Raw genomic sequence first — 22,708 nt, forward strand, 5'->3', positions numbered from 1 at the left:
TTTTTATACTTCTCTAAATTATTATTTTAATCGAAAATACAAAAAATTTTTATTTACAATTTATTATATTTATATCAAATAATTCATTCAAATTTTGAATTAAATTCACTCCTACAATAATTATTCTGTAACATATATATAAGTATTATCATATTTGTATATAAAAATACATTAATTTGTTTAAACACAAATTTTGGAGACAAGAAAAAATAGAAGAAAAAAAATAAAATAAAATATATCGGTGACTCGTCGTCGTCGCTCGTTCGCTCAATTGGATAAAATGGGTACAGTGGTGGTCGTTAAAAGCGATTTCGCTTTTACCGGCACGCATCCGTCCGTCCGTCCGTCCGTCCGATTCGCGCTCTCTCTCTCGACGCGTAGAGAGAGAGACCGGACATCGATCGTGTCAGGAACCGCGAGAAAGATTTTTCTTCGGGTATAGAGAACTTACATACACATATATGTACATTACAATTTATGTAAACATACATACATATATATATATATATATAGACTCGTATACGTAAATACATAGGATCTATACATAATTATATACACACGTACACACACATAAGTAAGAACAAATTACATAGGGAGGGGGTAGTTTAGAAGAGCATGCTCGAAAATGTTGAATCGGAAAAGTTGTGAGTACGCAGGATCAAAAGACTGGCTGGCATATCCCGTCATAGATATTGGCGCCGAAAATTGTTGCAATAAAAAAAAAACCGCCACGCATGCACGCACGTACGTACGCACGCACGCACGCAGGTATTAAAACAAAAAAAAAATAAAAAGAAAAAGAAAAAAAATATAGGGGAAAGTATAAAGTTATAAGAAACAATTAAAAATAAATTATTAACGATAGATTGTAATTAAATGTTACTTACATTCTTTGCTTTTCTCAGCAAGAACCGGGGGCGTGAATACAGTGACGAGGATAACCAAGAGGACGAATTTAAGGTTGACAATATTATTGAGGATGATTCCTCCTCTTGTTCTACCTCTTCCAAGATTAGGCGTCGTCCTCTCGATGATCCGCGTGGGTCCGCGAGCGCGGGGCGGACCCCGCGACATCGCGGACATTTCTTCCTCCTATTCTGCACTATGTCTTTTCCACTATTTTCCTTTATTTCTATATTCAAATAATATTTATTCGACGATAAATCTCTCCTTCTCTCTTTTTTCTTTCTTTTTTGTTTCTTTTTTGGTTAGACTCCTAGATGACGTCAAACGACGACGACGATGATGATGATTATTGTTATTATTATTATTATTATTATTTTAATAATGAAGAATAATAATGGTACACTTTACGTTTTCTACTTCTTCTTCTTCTTCTTTGCCGGCACTCCCGTTAACACAAGCGTACACGTTGGCAATATTACTACGATTATTATTATTATTATTACTATTACGAATACTATTTGCGTATAATAAGGTAGACATAACCCCAAGAGAAAGAGATAAAGTCACACGGTGAACGAACCGATGATGATCACGCTAACGAAATTTCCAGTAGTAGCAGTTGGTGGTGGTGTTGGTTAGTTGGTTGATGGTGGTTAAGATAGAAGAAATGTTATAAATAAGAAGTACGGTCCCGAATCGTGTGTGGCAACACGATTCAGGAATATATATATTCCTTTTTCTTCTTAACTAATTAGATTAATAGCTATTAACACTATTATCTCAAACAGATCTCTCGCGAGTAAATCCGAGTTACTCTCATGGAACGCAGCGCGAGAGTCCGCGCGCGTTTCTCGCGCGAGAGAACCGGAGCAGGTCGCAAAGGGAACGACGATGCTGCTGCCGGTGGTGGTGGTGGTGGTGGTGGTGGTGGTGGAGGTTATGGAGGTGGTTGATGGTGGTGGTGGTGGTGGTTGGTGGTTGAAAGCGCCGGTGCTGCTCGTTCTGATATTTCTACTACTAACAGTCCTGCTACCGCGGGGGTGAACGCACAAGGGATGAACGGATACCCACCCCTACAGACACAATTCTTCCTCTCTCCCTCCCCACCCCTCCTTCTAACTCCTAGCCATCCCCTCTCTTTCTTTATAAGAGAAAATTCACTATTGTCGATCTACTCGCTTCGTCCGTTTACTCGATGACCGTCACCGACGAACACCACGACTACAACAACGTAGGTGCAACGATGTGGTCTTCTTCGCGCACTCTCGTCTTCCATATCGATCCGTTAGCTGGAAAACGCTCGCTCACCCCTTTTCCACCCTCTTATTCCATACTACTACTACGCCTACTCTACACCTACCCCCACCACAACTCTTATAACCACCCACCCACTCACCCACCTATCACGCGCGTCTGCGCTTTAACGATCGTTACTACATCATTTTGAATATTCCCGCGATGTTGTTTTACTTGTTAACGATTTTTTTTTAATACGTACATTTTGTTGTTATTGTTCTTTTTCGGCATTTAAATCGAGACAAATTTTACTATTACCATTCACCCTATTCGTATACTTAAACCCTATATCCTTTTTTCTTTTCTTTTATATTAAAATATCCAATACCTGTGCAAATCATCGATTGTTGTAAATCGTTTGAAATATTCTTACAATATTTATTGATGCACGATATTTATTAATGTGTATCAAATTCATCGTAAAATAATACTTCTCCAAGTAAGATCTTATATAGAAAAAATATTTACGTAACACTTTATAATCATCGCGAAACGAGACACTGCGTGCGATTTCACTCGAGTAAATGAATCATTTTATAACAAAGTTTAATAGTTAGTCTTATCGTCGTTTACGTAATCCATAAAACAAGGCCAACTATTATATATAATCATATTTGTATATATTAAAACAAAGGTCTAGATCAAGACCCTAATTCGAAAATACAAAATAAAATAAAAAAGCAACAACCTTAATCACGTGTTTCTGTTAAAAAACAAAAAATCATTGAAAATAAATGAGACCCAGATGTGTGTCCTGATCCTAAATGAATAACTGTACTTGAAAATTGTACGAAAACTCTTGAAAGAAAATTTATGTGCATAGACTAAGCTCTGCTGTGTTGGTGAAAAAAATGATAGACCATCTGACGAGGTTTGAATTTTAAATTATTCTCTCAGCCCCTAACACCCACCTCCACCACCACTTTCCTTTTATTTTCTCTCCTTCTCCTCTTGTTGAAGCTCTCAAAAATGAAGAACAGCATCAAAAAAGATTTAAAAAAAAAATATAAAAAAAAAAAGAAGAAAAACTATTTTATACATACGCATAAATCGAATTGCATTCGTATGGATTACAAACACACAAATACACGCACGCATATATGGAAGATTTCCAACACACATCTGCGAAAGTAAAACGTATACGAGTGTCATCGTCCACGAGCAACGTGTATCATCGTTGATAACGTTATCACCGATACGGTGAACATTTTTATCATTGATCAAGGCCGTACAATGTAATATTCATGAATATTCCTATTAAGGGGTTCCCTAAAAATCCCCTCCTTCATCCATATGCGTTAGCACCGAAAGTGCTGACCTTTGACCGAAAAAATCCATAAGAAAAAATGAAAATCAGCATGTAGTCTCGAATACCCGACAGAATCCATTGTTCTGGATAGACGGTGGTAAGTCGTACCCTTAGACCACAGGCTGATTATTACAAAAACAACTAAATCTGCTACAACTATTATAAACGTTTCTACGCGCTACGATATTTCCACAAGATGGCGTTCAAACGATACTATCTATAAAATCTTCGTATTTCCCGCCAACAAAACTAATCGAAGTGTACAACAAAAAAAAACGTCGCCTGTAACGATCACAATTATAATAAATCCAATTTTTCTAAACAAATTTATTCCCCAAAATCTTACATTTTTATCATAAAATTACCATACTCACTAACAATTCAAGACCCATTTTTTCTTCCATCCTAATACATATTAAACGAGAATACCAATAACAAAGATAATTAATTCGATCGATAAATAAATTCTCATGAGACAAAAAAATAATAATAATAAAAAGAAAACAAACAAAGAGAAAGAGAGAGAGAGAGAGAGAATTAGCCAATAACTTTACGAAATCGTGAATAAAAGATAACAAAAAAATATAATCCTAAAACATGTATCAAATAGAAGAAGAAGAATGAGGAAGAAGACTGCGTGCATTGTTTACGCGTGTGTGTGTGTGTCTGAGGAAGGAGGGGGAATAAAACGGAGATTAAAAAAAAAGAAGGAAAGAAGTGTGTGGTCAAAGTGCGAGGAAGAAAAAGAAAGAAAAAAAAGAAAAAAGTTAATAAGTGTATCGAAAGGTGTTGGTCTGGGAGTAGATCACGTGACCATTCATATCATCAATGCGATCAGGTAAAGTCTGAATCATGATACAGAAAGAGAGAGAAAGATAAATAAATAGATAGGTAGATAGATAATGATAGAAATAGAAGTAGAAAGAGAGAGAGAGAGAGAGGAAAAAAGAGATCTCTTTACGACGAACGGATGAGAAATGAAACGATATGTGAAGTTAGTATAAGTGAAGTAGAAGTAGGTGGGCCAAGTTACGATAGCTGTCTTAGCTAATCGTTCCTCGATAAAATTAGTCTTTGTCGGTTTAAACGGAAATTTCGAAGGTACGTGTGTTGTGTAAAATGAAAGAGAGAGAGAAAGAGAGATAGAGATAGAGAGAGAGAGAGAGAGAAAGATAACGAGACCCCTCACGTAAACGAGGAGTGAATAAATCGTTTCCTCTCTCTCTCTTTCTAATCTGGTTGGTTGTTTAAACAGCCTTTAAAACGGAAGAACGTTCGTGCTACGAGGTCAAAGGTCAATTTCAATATAAACTGTGCGCGAGTTAAGAACGTGCAATTTTAGAACTTACGTTTTATTTCTGATCGATAAATCATAATACATCGAGAGATGGTGTGCCATTTAAAACGATCTAATCGATAAATCGAACGAGTTAATTAAAATGACATTGTCATTTAAAAAACGAAGAGTTGTTGTTTGTTTGTATGGAGAGACAAATTATATACATATCTATTTCTAATTTGTTTTTTTCTTCTTATTTTTTTATACAAATTGTCGTGCTATATATGTATATTTTTTTTTTTAAATTTGTCAAGAAATGTAGAAAAATAATATCTTAGTATTATAATTAATCTAATAGCAGATAATTGGGAATCGGCAAATACCTATCCGCATATTGATTGAATCCAATTATTTCATTTTTAAATAATAGATATTTAAAAATCGATTAGAGAAAACGTATGGAAAAGTAAAATAAAATCGTAAATCTAATTTGTTCGTATCTCTGAGCGTCGTTTAACTTATGAATGAATGACAAAATTAAGCAAAAATTGATTTTTTTTGTTTTTAAATTAAACACTTTGTATTTAAATTTATACAATCCGTAGATCATTGTCTAAAGTAACTCGGCACTCGGCCTGATTATTTCATTTAATATACATAAATAAAGATCTATTAAAAAGTATGGATAAAATTAATATAAAAAGGATGAAAAGTTTAAAAAAGAAGAAAAAAAGGTAAAAATAAGCAAAACTAATTCATCGATGATAATACGAACGACCACTCGAAACGCGTTATAAAATATACATACAGATATATATGTATATATAAATGTAAAAGAGAAAGAGAGAAAGGATATTGTTTACTATGACGTTAATTCTCTCTTTCTCTCTCTCTCTCTTTCTCTCTTTCAGCAGTTGTACTCGTTGCAACTGTGAAATAAATACTGTGTCTGCCAAACGTGGAGGATCTAGTCGATCCGGCTTTGAGTCAGCGAGATTTATCACTCGGTACAGGGGTCACAAACAGTTTATCTCACTAAAAACACACATATAAGAAGAAAGAGGCCAGGCCAATCGTGTCTCGAATGCACTAACGATAAAAACAAAACAAAAAGAAAACAAATAAAAAAAACAACCCATGTAAAACTCGAATAAATATAGAATCGAACCTTGTTATAATGTTTTGTACAATTTTTCCAGCGTAATCGACAAATGACTCGAACGTAATCGGCGCAAAATAAATTTGTTTAAATTAAATCTTATCAACGGAAGAAGAAAAAAAAAAAAGAAATATTTTTTTTTCGATAATATATATATATATATAAATAATAATAAATAAAAAGGGGAAACACAAGTAGTATTTTAGTATTTAAAAGAAGTTCGATGAAAGTGGTGCATTCTTCTTTCTCCTGTGTTCTTCTTCTTCTTCTTCTAATTCTTTGGTAATTTTTTTTTTTTATTTTTTATTTAAAAGATGAGATCGAGAGTTCATTGAACTTATAAATTCACGATGAACGTATAAATCAACAATATGGTCAATCAAATAAACATGCAAAATATTTTAAAGGTAAGTGAAAAATAATAATAATAATAAGAAGAAGAAGAAGAAGAAATAGAAGTGAAAAAATATCAGGTTTCTAAACGGGAAAGGCAACGAGGGAGAGAATCAGTTGGGTTTAATTTAATTAGCAATCGCTATGACGACAAGCAATGGTCGTGTAAAGAGTCTCACGGTTGCTATAACGTTTGACCAACATCAGTTCAACGGCGATGACGATTACGAGAAGATCGAAGCGCGTTTTTAACATCTACGTGTGTTAACGTTTTAATTTATCCAAATGAAAAGAAGGAAAAAAGAATAAAATTAAAAAAAAAAAAAAGAAAAAAACAAGAAAAACATGGATATTTCGATCGTCAGCAATTTACAATAATAATAATAATAATAATAAAATACGTGTAAAAACTCGAGGCTTGTGAACTAAATAATATAATTCGTTCAACGCGTTGGGTATATAAAATAAAAATAAAAATATTGAAAAAAAAAATGAACATCGACATTTTAAATATTAATTAAAATGTTTACTCGAAGGGTCGGGGAGGGGGGAGACGGCATGACTTGAAAAATAAAACTAACGTTTATCGATGACAGATGGAGGAGGAGTGTTAAAGAAGAAGAAGAAGAAAAAAAAGAAATACCTGGGGGCTTTACCAACGTAGCCGACACCGTGAATTTTTATTCTGCCTTTTTTTTTCCCTTCTTTTTTTCTTTTTCTTCTCTTTTCTTTTCTTTTCTTTTCTTTTCTTTTCTTTCTAACACCGAAGACTCTCTCGTCAGTTCTACGTCGCCGCAGAAGTCGTACAAGTGTTTTTAAATCCGCTCATTGACCAAGTTCGACATATCCCACTGAACGTATGTCATCATCATCATCATTATCATCGGTTCGAATGTTCATCGCGACTATTTTATCCCTCTAGTTTGTGATATTCGTTCAATAGTGTGTGTGTGTGTGTATATGTGTGTGTATGTGTTTGCTGCGTGCAGTGTATTGTGTTTCGTTTCTTCTCTTCTAACGTTGATGTCAAATTACGCTTATTAAACATTTCTCAAAATTTATTTTCGCATTCATCTCGCCCTCATGTTGTGTTGCATTATTAAATTCGTGAGTTAACGTAACGTTAATAAAATTAATTGAATTGCATAAAATTATTGATTTAAAATTATCATTGAATGGAAAAGAAAAAGAAATTAATAGCGTAAATAAACGAGCACAAATAGTAGCAGCAAACAACAAATTTCGCGAGTTCGCAATAATTATATTATTATAAATTAAATAATAAATAATAAAATATAATAATAATAATATGTTTGAATGAAAATATAATTAAAATGACGAATACTGTATACGTGAATCCCAAATTAGAACAAATTATCATAAAATTATTAACACAAAATACAATAATAACAATTTAATGCATTGTGTGTGTGTGTGTGTGTGTGTATAGTTTTAAAGCGATAGAAACAAAAAATTGACTAATCAAAATAATTGTATGTTTGAACAGTGTATGATTGAGATCATTGATGATGTTTTATCTAAACGGAAGGAGTGCTGGTGGTGAAACAGCTAGGATCGATAGATCACCAGGAAATAAGGAAGATGAATTTGGTTGGTTCATTGGTGGATTGGAATGTCCTACAAATATAACTGGAAATAATAAAAATAAGGATTGCCGATCGTCAGGATCGTCAACTTCAATGCTATCGTGCATTGATTCGGACGAGGCTGATGCTTACACCTTTGTATCGGATTATTCGAAGAATCCTGATGACGATAATAACGTCGATGACGATGACGAGACCTGTGAAAATATAGAACTCACTACTTTAACGAGAAATACTAATGATGAATTGGACAACGATCTCATTGAAATGGACGCTCTTCGTACAGATCAATCGGTTCGATGAATAATATCTTTTAATTTGATTATTTTTATAAATGTGATTATCCAAACAAACATTTACTCTAAAATTCTTTCTTCTTTTCATAGGATACAAGAACAAGAACAACAACGACGACGAAAATAACCCATAGAAAGGATCATAATTTGCACGATGAATTGGCAGGTGGTGAACCGATACTTCAACGAACGCGAGGGATTTGTTATACTCCAGAAAGATTGATCAGATGCGAGGAATACAGGATTTTAATACCGTCCCCACGTTTTCTTTCTATATCTCGTATGAGTTCTGAAAATGAAAATCCACGTAAGACTAGGCTATCGAAAAAACGACTTAATTATCTCATCGATTCGAAACAAACTGGTACTTATCCCTCTTGTTGTTGTTCTTCTTCTTTTTCTTTTTTTCTTTATTATTTATAAAAGGTTTCCTTTCGATCCGATGCTTTGAAAACCTACAAAAAGAATAAAACTTACACGAAAAAAAGAAGAGGGAAAAAAAAAGAGAGAGAGAAAAAGAGATAGATGGAAATGGAAAAATTTTAAAAAGAGAACAAAATTATTATTAAAAAGAGAGAGAGAGAGAGAGATACTCGAAAAATCTCCTTGAATAAATTACAAAGTATATCACGGTTCTAAAAAGAACGTTCGAAATATGTATAATTCGTTCTTTAGGATGAGTAGAGATATGTATTTACAATGATGTTCTAAACTAGGACACGCGATTCCTGAACGTAACTCTTGACCTCAATAAAACTTCGACCATTTTACCGATATATGTATATATATAAATATACTTCGATGTAGACTCTCTCTCTCTCTCTCTCTCTCTCTCTGACGCACGTTTCAAGCCTATTTTTGTCTCTTTTTCTCTTTCTTGCTTTCTTTCGAGTGACAGACTCTTCATATAAAACTATGCATCCTTTGACATTGGTTTCTCGTCAGAATTAATCGACTATATATACTTATTAATTATTCTTTTTATATGAAAAAAAAAAAAAAAGAAAGAAATTTTTCTCTTTTTTAATATTATAAAAATATATAAAATTTTTACATCCTTTTCTTCAACACACGAATCTATAATGTTTTTTTTATTATTATTTAAACAATCAACATATTATATATATTAATATTTAACAAGACACCCTTTAAATCTGTTACATGCTATTTCCTTTTTTAGAAAAGAAAAAAAAAGAAAATAATTTTATTTATAAATCCAATCATTTTAAAAAATGCAGAAATTTATCAATAATTGAAATATAAACATTAGATATTATAATGCTTTAACACGACACACTTTTTTAATCTTCAACAAGTGTTTAATAAAAATAAAATAAAAATAATTCAGGTGACCAACGTTTAAGAGCATTGTTGGAATCGTACAACAAGAACGAAGATAATTCAAAAATACAAATAGCTCGAACAAGCTCTCCTAATCCCGTCGTTAATACGACGAGCATCCTTCAGGATGACGCCGTGCTCAAGAGGATGACAACGACGACGACAACAACGACTGAACCATCGAAAGCTTCAACAACCGATACTATTAGCAATAGATCGAGTTACGAAAGGCTGAGTGTTACCTGGGATGATTTAAAGAAGCAACCAGTAACGGTAACAGCAACAACTCGTCGATCATCTGTCGAAGATACTTCAGGTATTCAAAGCAACGACTGGAGTTCTGAAACTCAAAGTGACACACAAACGAATCCTCCTGTTTATCTTTGCGATGAACTTGGTAATACTGCATCAAGTGGTGTTTGCAGTACCGATTTCGTTCAGGTATTTTATCATTTCCCCATGTTTGATAATATTTCTGAAAATAAAAATAAAAATACATTAATAAATAAAGCATCAAATTTTATCTTTAATATAAAAATACTCTAATGTTATATATATATATAATAATAAAATATAAATCTGAAGATTTTTAAAGAAATTATATATTTTTTTCGATTAGATTAGATTAGTTTTGTTTTGTTTAATTATGAAAAAAAAAGATATTTATACCAATTTTTTTGTAGGTACAATCCACGGCCATAAACGAAGTAGTATCGATCCTGCAGGAGCTCGAAAGTAATCCAGAAAAAGCAAGGATTCTGTTGGACGATGATCGTTTTCGTGACAAAACTTCAGCTCACGATAATTTGACAAGATTAGCATTGACCATAGAAACCGATGGTAATGTACCACCCGTTCTCGGGGAACCAGATAAATCGGTTTATTATCTTCGTAAACGTGTCGAGAGGCTTCAACATGCGAGTAAGGATATCTTCAAAGATATTTGCGAACTGAGGAAAGACTTCGAGGTATCTACAATAAGAATTTTCTAATCTTCTTCATTATATCATTTCTTTCCTTTTTAATAATAATAATAATAATGATGCCAATGATGATTCTTGATTGTTATTTTTTTGATTAGTATGAGGAAGAGAAGTTACTTGATTTATCATCGGACGCTTTAAGATTGAAACAGGATATACATGAAGTGAAATGCATCGATGATTTATTAAGGCTTCTACGAGGTGAACTTGAAAGGATATCGAACAGGAACTGGCCATTTGTACTCGGTCATACTGAACAACAAGAAGAAATGAATTTAGTCGTATAAATTATTTTTCTTTTCTTTTTTTTTTTTTTTTCTTTCTTCTTGATACTAAATACTCCTCGATAATCGTATCGAGATATACGGAAAGAGAAGATAAAAACAATGGTTTTGAGAATAATTACTGCCATAAAAGTCGCTTACAATAATTCCTTTTCTTTCCAACCCCAAAAGAAAAAACAAAGCGAAAAGAAAAAGGAAGAAAAAAATAATTCGTTCATTCATTCATTCATTCGATGTGTTATCTTATTGTTTTTTTTTTTTTAAAAAGACTTTTTTATACAGGTCACCGTAAATTGGTATATATGAATAATAGTAATATACAATCTGATCAAAAATGAAATTCAATTGTTATCGGTTGTATATATATATATATATTGTTTTATATATATATATATTGTTTTTCGAAGCATTCTACTTTACTTATCTTGTTGTGTTACGTACGTTTATATAATAAAATGATAACATCACGATTCGTGATTGTGTTTTATAATTCTGACACCTTATTTTTTAAATTATGTTTTTTTTAATCACTTTGTACAATACTTATGTACAATGTGTATAAAAAAAATGATATACCTGTACTACCAGCTCATACATAATTATATATATATATATATCAAATATAATTGTTCATATATATATGTATATTATACAGGGTGTCTTTAGTTTTTTCGGGTAAATGGTTTCAGCCTGTTCTATGCATAAAAATAAGAAAAAAAGTTATAAAAACATAGGTAATTTAACATATAACATTCTTTTTCTTATTTTCATGCATAGAACACGCTAACACAGTTTGACTGGAAAATCCTCAGACGTACTGTATATTACTAATAAAATCATAAATCTCTAACTTCTTTCCTATCGTAACGTCGAATTTGCACAGAGTAAATAGCGGTATCCTATTTCCCATTATAAAAGAAAAAAAAAGAAAGAAGAACCGAAGAAAACAGAAAGATAATTACGAACGCGAGAGGCTTAAATAATTAAATTATCCGTAGACTTTGTCGAAATAAAAAATAATAAAATACAAAAAAATGATCGACTTAATTTACAATTATTTCAGATAAATATCTATCCATATATATAAAAGCACTTTTCCCACCAAGTTTAACAAGAAGAAAAAGAAATTACTAAATTGTATTAATATATAAAAAATATAAAATAATATAAAATAATATAATATAATATTATATAATATAATATAAAATATAATATAAAATAAAATAAAATACAATAAAATAAAATATAATATAATAAATTCATTCCCAATCGGGAGAGAGGAAAAATAAAATTTAAAAGAAAAGAAAAAAGAAAATCTAATAGAATTATAAACAGATAAAAACGCAAACGTCCGTGTTTAACGATAAGGTCGTAAAAATTAGGTAACGTCGGTGCGTTGCAAATGTCTTGCATGTTGTCTCGAAGGATCATGATATGCTCGTAACATTTCACCATGTCGAAAAACATCATGCGGAGATGAAAGAGAAGGCAGTGAAGGCAAAGATGGTAGTAAACAGCCAAGCATACTGGCACTGGTATCTGACGTATAAATCCCGTTGTTGGCTGGTCCCATGGATACACCGCAAGAAGTAGCCGTAGATATGGAATGTGCGTTCTGTTCGGCTGATCCTAATACACTCGAACCTGGTCCCATGAGATTGCCTAGATTTTTTTAACAAAAAAACAATATTTATCTTTGTTTCTTTTCCTTCTTTCCTTTCCTTTTGTGTTTAGAAAGAAATGAAAAAAAAAATAAAAAAATTAAAAAAAAATAGATTCTTACTTTAGAAATCAATTCATCGATAGTAGACAACGTCGAAGTTCGCCGTATAATAATATTGCTTTTCTTTCTCCCTCATTCTTATCGGCCAGGAAAATAAGTACGCATGTGTGTATGTGTGTATTTTAAGTACTACATATACTCGACGTACCAGAGCTCACCGTCGAAGGAACAGATAAAGGTGTCATCGTGGGGAAATCCGAATGTTCGTTAGCTCTTGGATGATGAGAGTCCGTTCTAGGTGCGTGCGGTGTACGAATGCATGGCAAGGATGGTCTAAAATAATTTCCGCCTCTGTCGTTCCTTCGATGTCTCACATGTAGGCCAGCTTTGCTACCATTGCCGAGTCCAAAATGTAATAATTCCAAATGTCTTCTTAAGTTCCTCGATTGGCGTAACATCGCACCACATAATGGACAAGATATTGGTTGATCTGACATGTTCCTTGTTTTCGATTGTCCATCTCCTAAAATGAATTCCATGAAGAAGTATATATCTTGCATAGAAAACAATATAACTATAAACGAATGATATTACCTAGTAATTCATATAAGCGCGTATGTAAAGCATGTATTTACATGAGGTATACTTTTTTGTTATATATATACATATATAACAAACTATATATATATATATAAATATATAACGTTACGAGTATTATTTATAATAATATGGCACACATACAATACACAATATGTTCTGCTGTTATTAAAATATCTTGTATTGTAAATTCAAATATGTATACGTATATGCATATGTATAGCCTTTGTCTAAATTCTAAAATAATCAGTAATGTCATCAGTACAACTTAATAATATCAAAAAACAAAACAAAAATATCGAATTGCCAGGATGCACCGTGTGCATTTAATACATTGCACACAATACGGTAATATTATTTTAATAATTACAAAATACATAACATAACACTACGTTCTCCTTTTCGTAATATCTATATTGTTATTAAAAAATGATATCACATATATTTTCTTTATTTACAAACGCAGAGGGAAAAAAAAAATTCCTTTCTTTTCTTTTTTTTTTCTTTTCTTTTTTTTTTTCTTACTATACGACGTGTTCTTACCGCTTATTTATATATTTATATAATAATAATAATTTATAGAGTATGTATGTGTATATGAAAATCTGTATCTTTAATTAGGACCCTTCAATAGTCTCTTCTGCTTACAATTCCTGTAATTTATAAAAACGATAAGGAATGTGTAAAAAACATTTTTGTTTTTCTTTCTTTCTCTTCTTCTTCTTCATCATCATCATCGTGATTTTCAAAATTTTATTTATGATATGACTATTGATGGATCAAGACTCTTATTATACCATTAAAAATTCTTTTCTTCTTTTCTCGGATAATTTTTTGTAAGGTAAAAATATTTATTTGATAAAAAACGAAATAATGTTTTGATTAATGAGTTTTAACATTCGATGAACGATGAGAGGAAATAATTATCGAATAACATTAAACGCAAACGAATAAAAAATAATAAAAATCATATATATATATACATTTATATTTGCATTTATATTGCGAGTTTTATGAAAAATGAATGAATAGATGAATTAATGAATTAATGAAAAATGAATGAATAAATGAATGAAAAATGAATGAAAAATGAATGAATTAATGAATTAATGAATGAATAACGTATCTTTAAAGACGTTAAAAATTCGGAGCACATTTTACTATACATACCCCATCCCTTGCACTATGACTACAAATTTAATCGACTGCTACTCCCATTAACCCTAGGATACTGCTCTTACTTGCTATCATGGAAGATTCTACATGAGATGAAATGAATTATAAATATCTCAGGCCGCATATAACATAATTTATGTATGTATTCGAAGGAACATATAATCGTAGAGAAAAAGAAAAAAAAGAAAAAAAAATGAGTTCGAAAAAATAGATAAATATGTATAAACATAAAGTATAAATGTTATGATAATCTCTTTTCATTTGGATATAATCCAAAAAACCGTACAATATATAATTATTCGTATTATTGTACAAAAAATCTGTGTACAATATGAAACTTACATTGAAAATAAGTACATTAACGAAAGATATTCAAAACTTGGTTGGCTTTTAATTAGGTGGGACAAAAAATGAAAAAAAAATTAATCTAAACGCATGATGTTCCTTTTAAATGAAACAGACGAACCGATTCGAGCAATAACACCACTAGTGCTAAGTAGTCCTGTCTTTCAACTTTTTCCGATATTTTCATCTGGCTATAGTCGGCGACGGTGCATTGCTGTGTGGGGATACAACATTAGATTCGCGCGATATCGGCGAAGGAAGCGGACTGGGTTTACAAATAATTCGTTCACTATTATTCCCACTGTCAGTCCCATGATTGGCTGATTGATCACTGTATTCCGTTACTTCTACTTCTGGTTTAACTTCGATCAACATTGAATCGGACAATGGACCTTGCAATGGATGACTACTAAATCGACACTTGCAAGACGATAAAAGATGCCTGCGTAAATTTCTTGCTTGACGTAACGTAGCACCACAAAGTGGACACATGCCTGGACAATCTGAAGCACCACGAACTTTTAAACTTCCTGCTATATTACACGTAGCTGTACCGGCTGCTGATCCTTGTGTTAGAGAAAGCGGTACACCTGGTGGATAGCCCATGTTCATTGAACCAGGAAACTGAGGTATATGCAGTGGTGAATATTGTTGTATCGACGTCATTGTCTGTAAGTGATGTTCACTATCTGACGTATGTTCCTGTTGAGCTCCTGCTTGAGAATTTTCGGTTGTTACTCGCTTAGCCTCTTTGGAGGAAGGTGAATGGCTATCCTGATGATTTGTATATCCCAACTGATCGCTTGCTGCTAACAGACACAAACACAATGTTACCATGCAGGGCTGAACTGACCTTCTTATCTGAAATTTCTGATATCTTAGATATAATAACATATGGCGTTACCAATTTTCATTGCAGTTCAACCCAACCGATGGTTGTGCTTGTGTCCGTATTAATGAAAAGGATAACCTAAAGAGATTTCATATATCTCACAGATAGATAAATAATATGCTAGGTAAAACAAATATATCGGACACAAAACACAAATTAATTGTTTCGCTGTTGCTATTGGAAATATATATGTATATGTATATATATATATATCTTAAATCATATAATAAAAAAGAACGTATTAAACTAGAAAATTTTAATCTACTTTATACAAAAGCATATCGACTTCTCTCTTATTCTTTTAAACTTAACTTTTCCATAATTAACAAATTTACAACTAACTGTACAATTGTTTCTTTTCATACGATATTATATTCAATTATTTAATATGACAAATAAAACAAAATTGTACAACTGACAAAGAGATCAATTTTATCTCACCTGTGTCATCACCATGGTGAGCATCGATATCTTTTGGATCATAATCTGTAGTAGCATGATCATCTGCGTGCGTATTTAAATGCCTGTTTTCATTATCATTAGTCATACTTCCACGTGCCCACTTTCCCGACGATGAAGAAGACTTTCTTCTCTTTTTCCTCCTTTTTAAAGGGAAATACGAACTAAGAGTTTCACGAGACAAAGCTTCACTAGCTGCCGGTATTGCAGATGCAGGTACTTCCTCGCCACTCTAATAAATATAATTATTATAATATAGATAAGAGTATAATACATATCTACAAAAGTATTTAAAACTAAATAACAAAATATCTAAAAAGATATACTTCGGTTAATATTGTCGGCGGTGATAGACCATGAATACACAAACAATGAGCAGCTTGAAGCAGAGATGGTAGTTGAGATGGTTCGACGCTGACTTCACCTCGATAAACAAACTCCAATAATGATTCTAAATCATCTGCACCTATACCAGCTAGCATCACTACTGGGTGTTGACAAGGTGTACTCTGTATTGAAAAGATCATCGCATCATGTTACAAATAATGAAAAATCTTAAACGTCAGATAGTATCCTAATATCGAATGTTATAATTTATATAAAAATATCGATGTAACCTTCAGTAAATCCAGCAAAAATGGACTTGCCGCCGATAGAACTATCTTGTGTGCAGGAAAGCTACGCCCTCCTGCTGCTAATGTTACATCGACTAAATCTCCATGTCCTCTAAGTAATTGTACTGCAGAGGCCAAAGACGAGCTGAATTCTCCCCATGAGAGACTATACAACTGACTGGTGCTCCCCATTCTGCGATTCAAAATAATAACAACAACATGTGAGCACGTTGAATTATGATGTTAACTAATAAATAAGCCATAGCTTGTAGAATTCTTTTATGATAATAAGTAGTACACTATCTCCATATTGTTGTAAAATTGGAGTTCATTAAACTATGACAATGTATATACATTAAAGATGACTTGGCAAAGAGTCATGACAAATGTTCATTTTTTGACAGAAAATAATATACTAGTAAGATAAATATCCGGAAAAATCATTCGCTAACGGTAGCGATGCTTGCCCGTTTCCCCCTACCACATTTGCTTAATTAGTGCCCCCACCCCAACAAATTTGACCTCAGCGTCGTCTTTAAGCTAACCTAACAAATATTCATAACTTTTGTATCAGGAAACATACATTTAAATATAATATAACATATTTTGACATTTGAATAGTAGTCGTGGTATACTTACTGCTATGAATGTATGAAAATAGGTTGGTGAAAGTATAAAAACAGGGTCAACCGAGCGTGAGTTACAATAGATTTAAAGCGATCACTAAGTCCGGCTTATTTCAAACGTATAGACTTGAATAATGCACTTCGACGATATTACAAACTTATTATTAAGTATTATGCATTGTGAATGCATAAAAGTTTTAATTAAATAGATAAGCGTCTATAAGATTCCTCGAGTGAAATTCAAACGCTTGCAGAAATCATTTCGAACGTCACACTGCGTGAGACTGTGCTGCCACCACCTAGCCGGCATGTTCTCTATGAACTTTTACGGATGTGACGTACTGCTCAATTAACCGCCAAAATTCAAACGCTACAATTATATTCGAATGATTATAATAAAAAAAATATGATTTTATAAATTATTAAATTTTTTATAAACCAAATATAATTGTCACTTGATACTAACTGATGATATTACAATATTAGAACTATTATAAAAATTTCTTATTTATCGATAAATATATAAAATTCTAATAATATTAATATTAATTTGTTGATTATAACAGCCATATAATTTATAAGGTCACAATAATAAATATTTACATGTTTGTTATCATCTATCATTTGTCAGAAATATAACGTTATAATTATCATTGCCTTTATAATCTTAACAAGTGTTAATTAAAATAGTTAAAATAATGAACACTTGGAATAATAATATTGACAAAAATGGAAAAAAAGATAAGAAAGCGATAGAATCAAGAGTTATAAAGTTATTACGTACGCAAGGTAAAGTTACTATATTCCTTAACATTGTTTTGCAATTAATAAAACAATGAAATATATATTACAGAATACACTTTGAATGCCGTTAATAATTATGGTGAAAATTTATTGCATATTAGTGCAGCATACGGTTGCTGTAATATTATCAAAGAACTTTTAAAGAAAAAAGAAAATCATCAAATTATTAACAGGAAAAATAATTTTGGCTGGACACCATTGATGCAAGCTATTAGAAATAGAAATATTGATACTGTTAGATTACTTTTAGAACAAAAATCAAACGTTAATGATTCGACTTATCTTGGTACATTACTACTAGCTGTTTATAATTTCTTCGTAATTTTCAATAAAAATTAATAATTAGTATATTGCAAATATGAAATATTTATGATATCTATAAATACAGAATTTCAATATATTTAACAGGAATGTCAATAATTGGTATAGCTTCAGCAATAAATAAAGAAATGTTGCAACTGATATATGAAATTTGTCCATCTACATTAAAAAATGCAGAGAATGATGATATTACTCCGCTATGTATAGCCGCATTAAAAAATGATAAAGATATGTTTTTTTCTTTGATTGACATGGGTTTAGATGTTTCCAAAGCCAGTAAGATATATTATTCTTTTACAATGTATATTTAATATACTAACTGAAACAATACAAAGATATATTCTAATTATTTTATAGATGAATATACACACATTATGATGAAACTATCAACGATACCAGAAATATCAAATTTAGCAAAACATTATTATGAAATAGAGAATTATTGGAATGATGAATCGGATGATATTGAAAGGGAAAATGAATCAAGCAATGATATTTCTGAATGCGATAATATTTTTATATCTGACTGCAAGAACAAATCTCCATATATTTCAAAACCATTACATGATTCTAACAATAATAATGAAAATACTCTAACTAATTTCCCTCCAATATATATTGATATAAGTCATGCTAATACAAATAATCAATTTAATTTAACAGAAACTATAGAGAGTGCCCATAAAAAAAAAGATTTACAATCTAACTTTGATTTTTTATCTATAAATACATCAGAAGAGGAATCAAATCTAATATCGCCTACTTTCTTAGAAATTTCTTGCGAAAAATGTCCAACTTCTCCGAATATATATTTTGTTCAAACTTGTAATACAAATTTGGCAACTATCAATGAAAATGACGAAGAAGAAATTGAAATGAAGTATAATAAAATAATAGAATCTTGTAAATTGAAAAATGATTCGATGCATTCACCAAATGTAATACTTAAAAGGTAAACAACTGTAATGGATTATATGGTGAATATTATTTTAAAAAAGAAGATAATAAATAATAATTCCTTCAAAGATTACGGTCTATACGACCAGCAGACTTGGATCTCACATCTGTTCAAAATGATCATAACACTACGCTTGAAATAGTACTAGATTATAGTCCTACATCTTCGCCGAATGTACCTGCATACATTAATGATGAAAATGTATCAGGCGACAAGACGCCTACACCGCCTCGTTACAAAACTCCTCCAAGAGGAATGATTCTAAACTCGCAGCAAACTAAAATGATTATTTTCTTAAAACGATATGGTTTGAGTCATCATATGTCTATTTTTCTTAAAGAAGAAGTAAATATAATTTATGATACATGTTACTTTGTAATGATTTAAAACAAAAATAATATTTTTTGTCTTCACAGATAGACATGGATCTTATGCAAATGTTAAATGACTATGATTTACAAGAAATAGGAATAAAAGAGGCTGCTGAAAGGACAGCCATATTAACAGCTATAAAAATGTATCAAAATATTGAAATGTAAAATATTGTCATAGAGGTATTTTATATTATTGATTTTTAATGATACTGATTTTATAAAATTAACTACTTATTTATTTTATTATTAATTTTTTATTCATTTAAACTATAAGAAACAAACTATTATTTATATATAAAAAACTTTTAATGCTAGCGTACGTAATTATGTGAATTTAAAAAAATGTTAGTTACTGAGTTCTACTTGTGAGTTCCTTTCTTCTTTATGTGGCCCATTATTTTTGATATTAAATCAGTCTTCTTGTCTTTGACTTTATATGGAATTGAATATCTCTGTAACCAATCTCTTAAAACAGAACTATTAACTTGATTTAATTGGTTAAGTTTCGCTAACAATTCTATGTCAACTTCTTGATTCTGTGCAAATAAGATTATTATATATTTATTTATAAAAAAATGTTATTAAAATAAGAATGAAATATATTATTGCAAAGCACAAGACGATTTTTACTAACCATTTTTATATCATTCCTGATATTCACAAATGTTTGATTTAATTTTGTATTAGTATCCGTACTTTGTTGTATGGAATACATTGATTCTCTATTGATATCAAAAACTGGACATTTTCTCTTCATATGCTGTACACAATTAGAAGATGTAGCAAGTGTTTCATTGTAATTTAATGAATTATTATTCATTAATTTACTATCGTTTATTTCATCTTGATCATTAAGAATTGTTTTTTTATTATTAATAGCAACAGGTATACTCGTAGTATGAATTTTTTCAATTTCATTTAAATATCCAGTTGGTTTTAATGTTTGACACATTGGTTTTTCTGTATTAGTTAATAACCAATGTTCATATTTTGATGAAAACTCTAATCTCGGTTTTTTTTCAGTATTTGTCATATCCATAAAAAATGAACTCGTTCTTTTGTTTTCTGGTGGTGATAGTTTATTCTTAATACTTGATGTATACTATAAAAAAAAGTAGAAAATTGTATGTACACTCTACTATATAAATACATTAATTATAATATGAAATAAATTGTTCATACTTCATTTAACGAAAAGAATTGTACATTTGTTTTTTGATGCGACAATATTTGTAACCGATTGCCACATATATCAGATATTGTCTCACATATATCATCAATAAATTGAGAAATTATATACTCGCTATCGTTGCAAGGAAATAATTGTATAGGTTTAAAAGCTACGCATGTGTTTGGATATGTAAAACGATTAACACTGGAAAATGGAAATTTAATATTGTAATAAATAATTCCTTCAGATGTTTGGGGTAACCGATAACCATACTGCAAATAATTATATCAGCTGTATAAAAAATTTCATAAATTTTAATTAATCAAATTTAAAAATAAACTATACCATATTCTTCCAATGTCTACGTAATTGTACATAATCTTTGAATGGACAACTTGATGGAATCTTTTTAGTTACAGATATAACTTTTCCCATACACATACTAAGGTAATAATTTACAATAGAAAATTTATGTTATTAAAATTTAAAAAGAATTATTTAAATAAAAATTTTAAAACATTTGAAAATACCTTGGTAAGGCGTATACCGATTGAGAAAAATCTACCAAATTGATAAAACCATTATTATCTATTAGAAAATCAACTATCGTTGAACGTAACAAATAAAAATCTTCTAATTGTATAAACGGTATTTTGAGTTTCCTCGGTTGAAATGTAAACGACACGTTTTCATCTATAAATTTGTTCCAATATAAAATCTAATGTATAAACATATGCATAAATCATTTGATAATAAATTGAAATACCGTTTATAGAAATTTGCAATTTTAATGCATTCATTTCTTGCATGGACATATAAAATTGTTTTCCTTGTACAAAATATTGTCCAACTTTGTTCCATCTTGGTGCTAATTTACATTCTATCGTATAATTAAGACAAATGATATAATCTTCTATTGTTACTGGTTGTGGATTTTTAAACTATAAAATAAAAATTAAATAAAAAAAAGAATTTCTTTATTATTTAAATAAATAAAATGAATATCTAATATTAATAAAACACTTGCCAGCATATTCAAAGTTCGTAAAGTTTTCTGCAATTTTCCAGTCTTCAAAAATTTATTAGAAACGATAATAACTATTGAATTATTTGTGCCAGGTTGTGGAGATGCAATAATTTCAGGAAAAATATGAATAATTAATCTAAAAATGAATTTACATTAATCAGAATCATTTAAATTAAAAATAATTAATCGATTAAACTTTAATTATCGATGTTTTACTGAAATTATATCATAAGTTTCGAAAGATTCTTAAGTGAAGATCTTCGTGCGGTAAAATGCATATCATTATTTTCCACGCTCACTTTTTTTATATAATAATAATAATGATAAATAATTAATTAATTAATATAATAATCTTACCGACATTTTAATGTTTGCCAATGATAATTCGACTTTGCTAACGAATTTTGAACTTCGATAAAATCGATTTCACAAACAATGCAACGGAGCTCTTCTTTACGTGGAAGCGTAGCATGCGAGACAAATTCTTTATTCTTATTATCCATTTCTAATTAATCCCTATTGAGATAAACAAATTCGATAAGAAATATAATTCCTCTTAATTGTTAAAATAAAATAAAGAAACTTATTCTAAGAAAAATGATATGAAGATGGAAAGAACGATTGAAACAAAGTTTGAAATTAATTTTGAATAAAATAGAAATTTGGAAAGTTAATTTGATACTCTAATTTAAACATTCATTTGTTTTTTAATCAATAAAATAATTAAATATTTTACAAGTAAAAAATAACAGTCCATTAACTTGGGGC

At 30.5% G+C, this 22,708-nt stretch overlaps 5 protein-coding genes and 1 long non-coding RNA gene across 11 annotated transcripts in view; 2 read left to right on the top strand and 4 right to left on the bottom strand.

Annotated features, from left to right (window-relative positions):
• LOC106787545 overlaps positions 1 to 2,172 on the bottom strand; it is a 143,311-nt gene extending 141,139 nt beyond the window's left edge. The window contains exon 1 of the mRNA XM_014749969.1: positions 888 to 2,172. Coding sequence (XP_014605455.1) covers positions 888 to 1,083 — 196 coding nt within the window. The 5' untranslated portion in view covers positions 1,084 to 2,172. The remainder of the gene's footprint in view (positions 1 to 887) is intronic.
• A 4,230-nt stretch (positions 2,173 to 6,402) lies between these two features.
• On the top strand, positions 6,403 to 11,191 carry LOC106787547. Of its 6 annotated transcripts, none has more exons than XM_014749977.1 (6): positions 6,403 to 6,797; positions 7,850 to 8,243; positions 8,336 to 8,609; positions 9,594 to 10,027; positions 10,270 to 10,554; positions 10,668 to 11,191. In XM_014749977.1, the coding sequence occupies exons 2-6, from the start codon at positions 7,869 to 7,871 to the stop codon at positions 10,854 to 10,856; spliced, it is 1,557 nt and encodes a 518-aa protein (XP_014605463.1). In that variant the 5' UTR covers positions 6,403 to 6,797; positions 7,850 to 7,868; the 3' UTR covers positions 10,857 to 11,191. The 6 variants fall into 6 exon arrangements, with proteins under 6 accessions (XP_014605463.1, XP_014605459.1, XP_014605460.1 ...); XM_014749973.1 differs by lacking the exon at positions 6,403 to 6,797 and adding an exon at positions 6,806 to 7,263; XM_014749974.1 differs by lacking the exon at positions 6,403 to 6,797 and adding an exon at positions 6,806 to 7,228.
• On the bottom strand, positions 8,250 to 10,412 carry LOC106787550. Its single transcript, XR_001381800.1, has 3 exons — positions 10,256 to 10,412; positions 9,829 to 10,061; positions 8,250 to 8,700 (listed from the first exon to the last, which is right to left on the bottom strand). It is a non-coding gene; the product is annotated as an uncharacterized LOC106787550 (long non-coding RNA).
• Positions 11,192 to 12,121: 930 nt separating the features above from the next.
• LOC106787549 lies at positions 12,122 to 17,590 on the bottom strand. The gene is made up of 7 exons (XM_014749978.1): positions 17,299 to 17,590; positions 16,663 to 16,852; positions 16,372 to 16,554; positions 16,028 to 16,277; positions 14,897 to 15,503; positions 12,785 to 13,122; positions 12,122 to 12,515 (listed from the first exon to the last, which is right to left on the bottom strand). Exons 2-7 carry the CDS (start codon positions 16,849 to 16,851, stop codon positions 12,232 to 12,234), a joined length of 1,851 nt encoding a protein of 616 aa, XP_014605464.1. The 5' UTR covers position 16,852; positions 17,299 to 17,590; the 3' UTR covers positions 12,122 to 12,231.
• Positions 17,311 to 20,002, top strand: LOC106787537. The gene is made up of 7 exons (XM_014749961.1): positions 17,311 to 17,320; positions 18,139 to 18,375; positions 18,498 to 18,686; positions 18,768 to 19,085; positions 19,146 to 19,362; positions 19,437 to 19,713; positions 19,785 to 20,002. Exons 1-7 carry the CDS (start codon positions 17,311 to 17,313, stop codon positions 19,905 to 19,907), a joined length of 1,371 nt encoding a protein of 456 aa, XP_014605447.1. The 3' UTR covers positions 19,908 to 20,002.
• Positions 20,003 to 20,101: 99 nt separating this feature from the next.
• On the bottom strand, positions 20,102 to 22,443 carry LOC106787538 (uncharacterized protein C18orf63-like). The gene is made up of 8 exons (XM_014749962.1): positions 22,298 to 22,443; positions 21,941 to 22,076; positions 21,750 to 21,854; positions 21,444 to 21,631; positions 21,259 to 21,355; positions 20,949 to 21,185; positions 20,377 to 20,844; positions 20,102 to 20,278 (listed from the first exon to the last, which is right to left on the bottom strand). Exons 1-8 carry the CDS (start codon positions 22,441 to 22,443, stop codon positions 20,102 to 20,104), a joined length of 1,554 nt encoding a protein of 517 aa, XP_014605448.1.
• Positions 22,444 to 22,708: the final 265 nt, after the last annotated feature.

The sequence above is a fragment of the Polistes canadensis genome, unplaced genomic scaffold (assembly GCF_001313835.1).
Source record: "Polistes canadensis isolate GaletaPanama2010 unplaced genomic scaffold, ASM131383v1 scaffold_104, whole genome shotgun sequence".
Classification (NCBI taxonomy): domain Eukaryota; kingdom Metazoa; phylum Arthropoda; class Insecta; order Hymenoptera; family Vespidae; genus Polistes; species Polistes canadensis.

What these genes read in the sequence shown, in the direction of transcription:
- LOC106787547 (XM_014749977.1), top strand. Translation starts at nt 7,869, where the DNA reads ATGATGTTTTATCTAAACGGAAGGAGTGCTGGTGGTGAAACAGCTAGG. An exon ending in CATCGATTCGAAACAAACTG is followed by an intron (nt 8,610 to 9,593) that starts GTACTTATCCCT and finishes AAAATAATTCAG; the next exon opens with GTGACCAACGTTTAAGAGCA. An exon ending in AACTGAGGAAAGACTTCGAG is followed by an intron (nt 10,555 to 10,667) that starts GTATCTACAATA and finishes TTTTTTGATTAG; the next exon opens with TATGAGGAAGAGAAGTTACT.
- LOC106787549 (XM_014749978.1), bottom strand. Translation starts at nt 16,851, where the DNA reads ATGGGGAGCACCAGTCAGTTGTATAGTCTCTCATGGGGAGAATTCAGC. An exon ending in TTTTGCTGGATTTACTGAAG is followed by an intron (nt 16,555 to 16,662) that starts GTTACATCGATA and finishes TTTTCAATACAG; the next exon opens with AGTACACCTTGTCAACACCC. An exon ending in CGCCGACAATATTAACCGAA is followed by an intron (nt 16,278 to 16,371) that starts GTATATCTTTTT and finishes TATATTTATTAG; the next exon opens with AGTGGCGAGGAAGTACCTGC.
- LOC106787538 (XM_014749962.1), bottom strand. Translation starts at nt 22,443, where the DNA reads ATGGATAATAAGAATAAAGAATTTGTCTCGCATGCTACGCTTCCACGT. An exon ending in ACAAAGTTGGACAATATTTT is followed by an intron (nt 21,632 to 21,749) that starts GTACAAGGAAAA and finishes TTTATACATTAG; the next exon opens with ATTTTATATTGGAACAAATT. An exon ending in TGTCGCATCAAAAAACAAAT is followed by an intron (nt 20,845 to 20,948) that starts GTACAATTCTTT and finishes TTTTTTTTATAG; the next exon opens with TATACATCAAGTATTAAGAA.
- LOC106787537 (XM_014749961.1), top strand. An exon ending in TTTAGATGTTTCCAAAGCCA is followed by an intron (nt 18,687 to 18,767) that starts GTAAGATATATT and finishes ATTATTTTATAG; the next exon opens with ATGAATATACACACATTATG. An exon ending in CTATTTTTCTTAAAGAAGAA is followed by an intron (nt 19,714 to 19,784) that starts GTAAATATAATT and finishes TTGTCTTCACAG; the next exon opens with ATAGACATGGATCTTATGCA.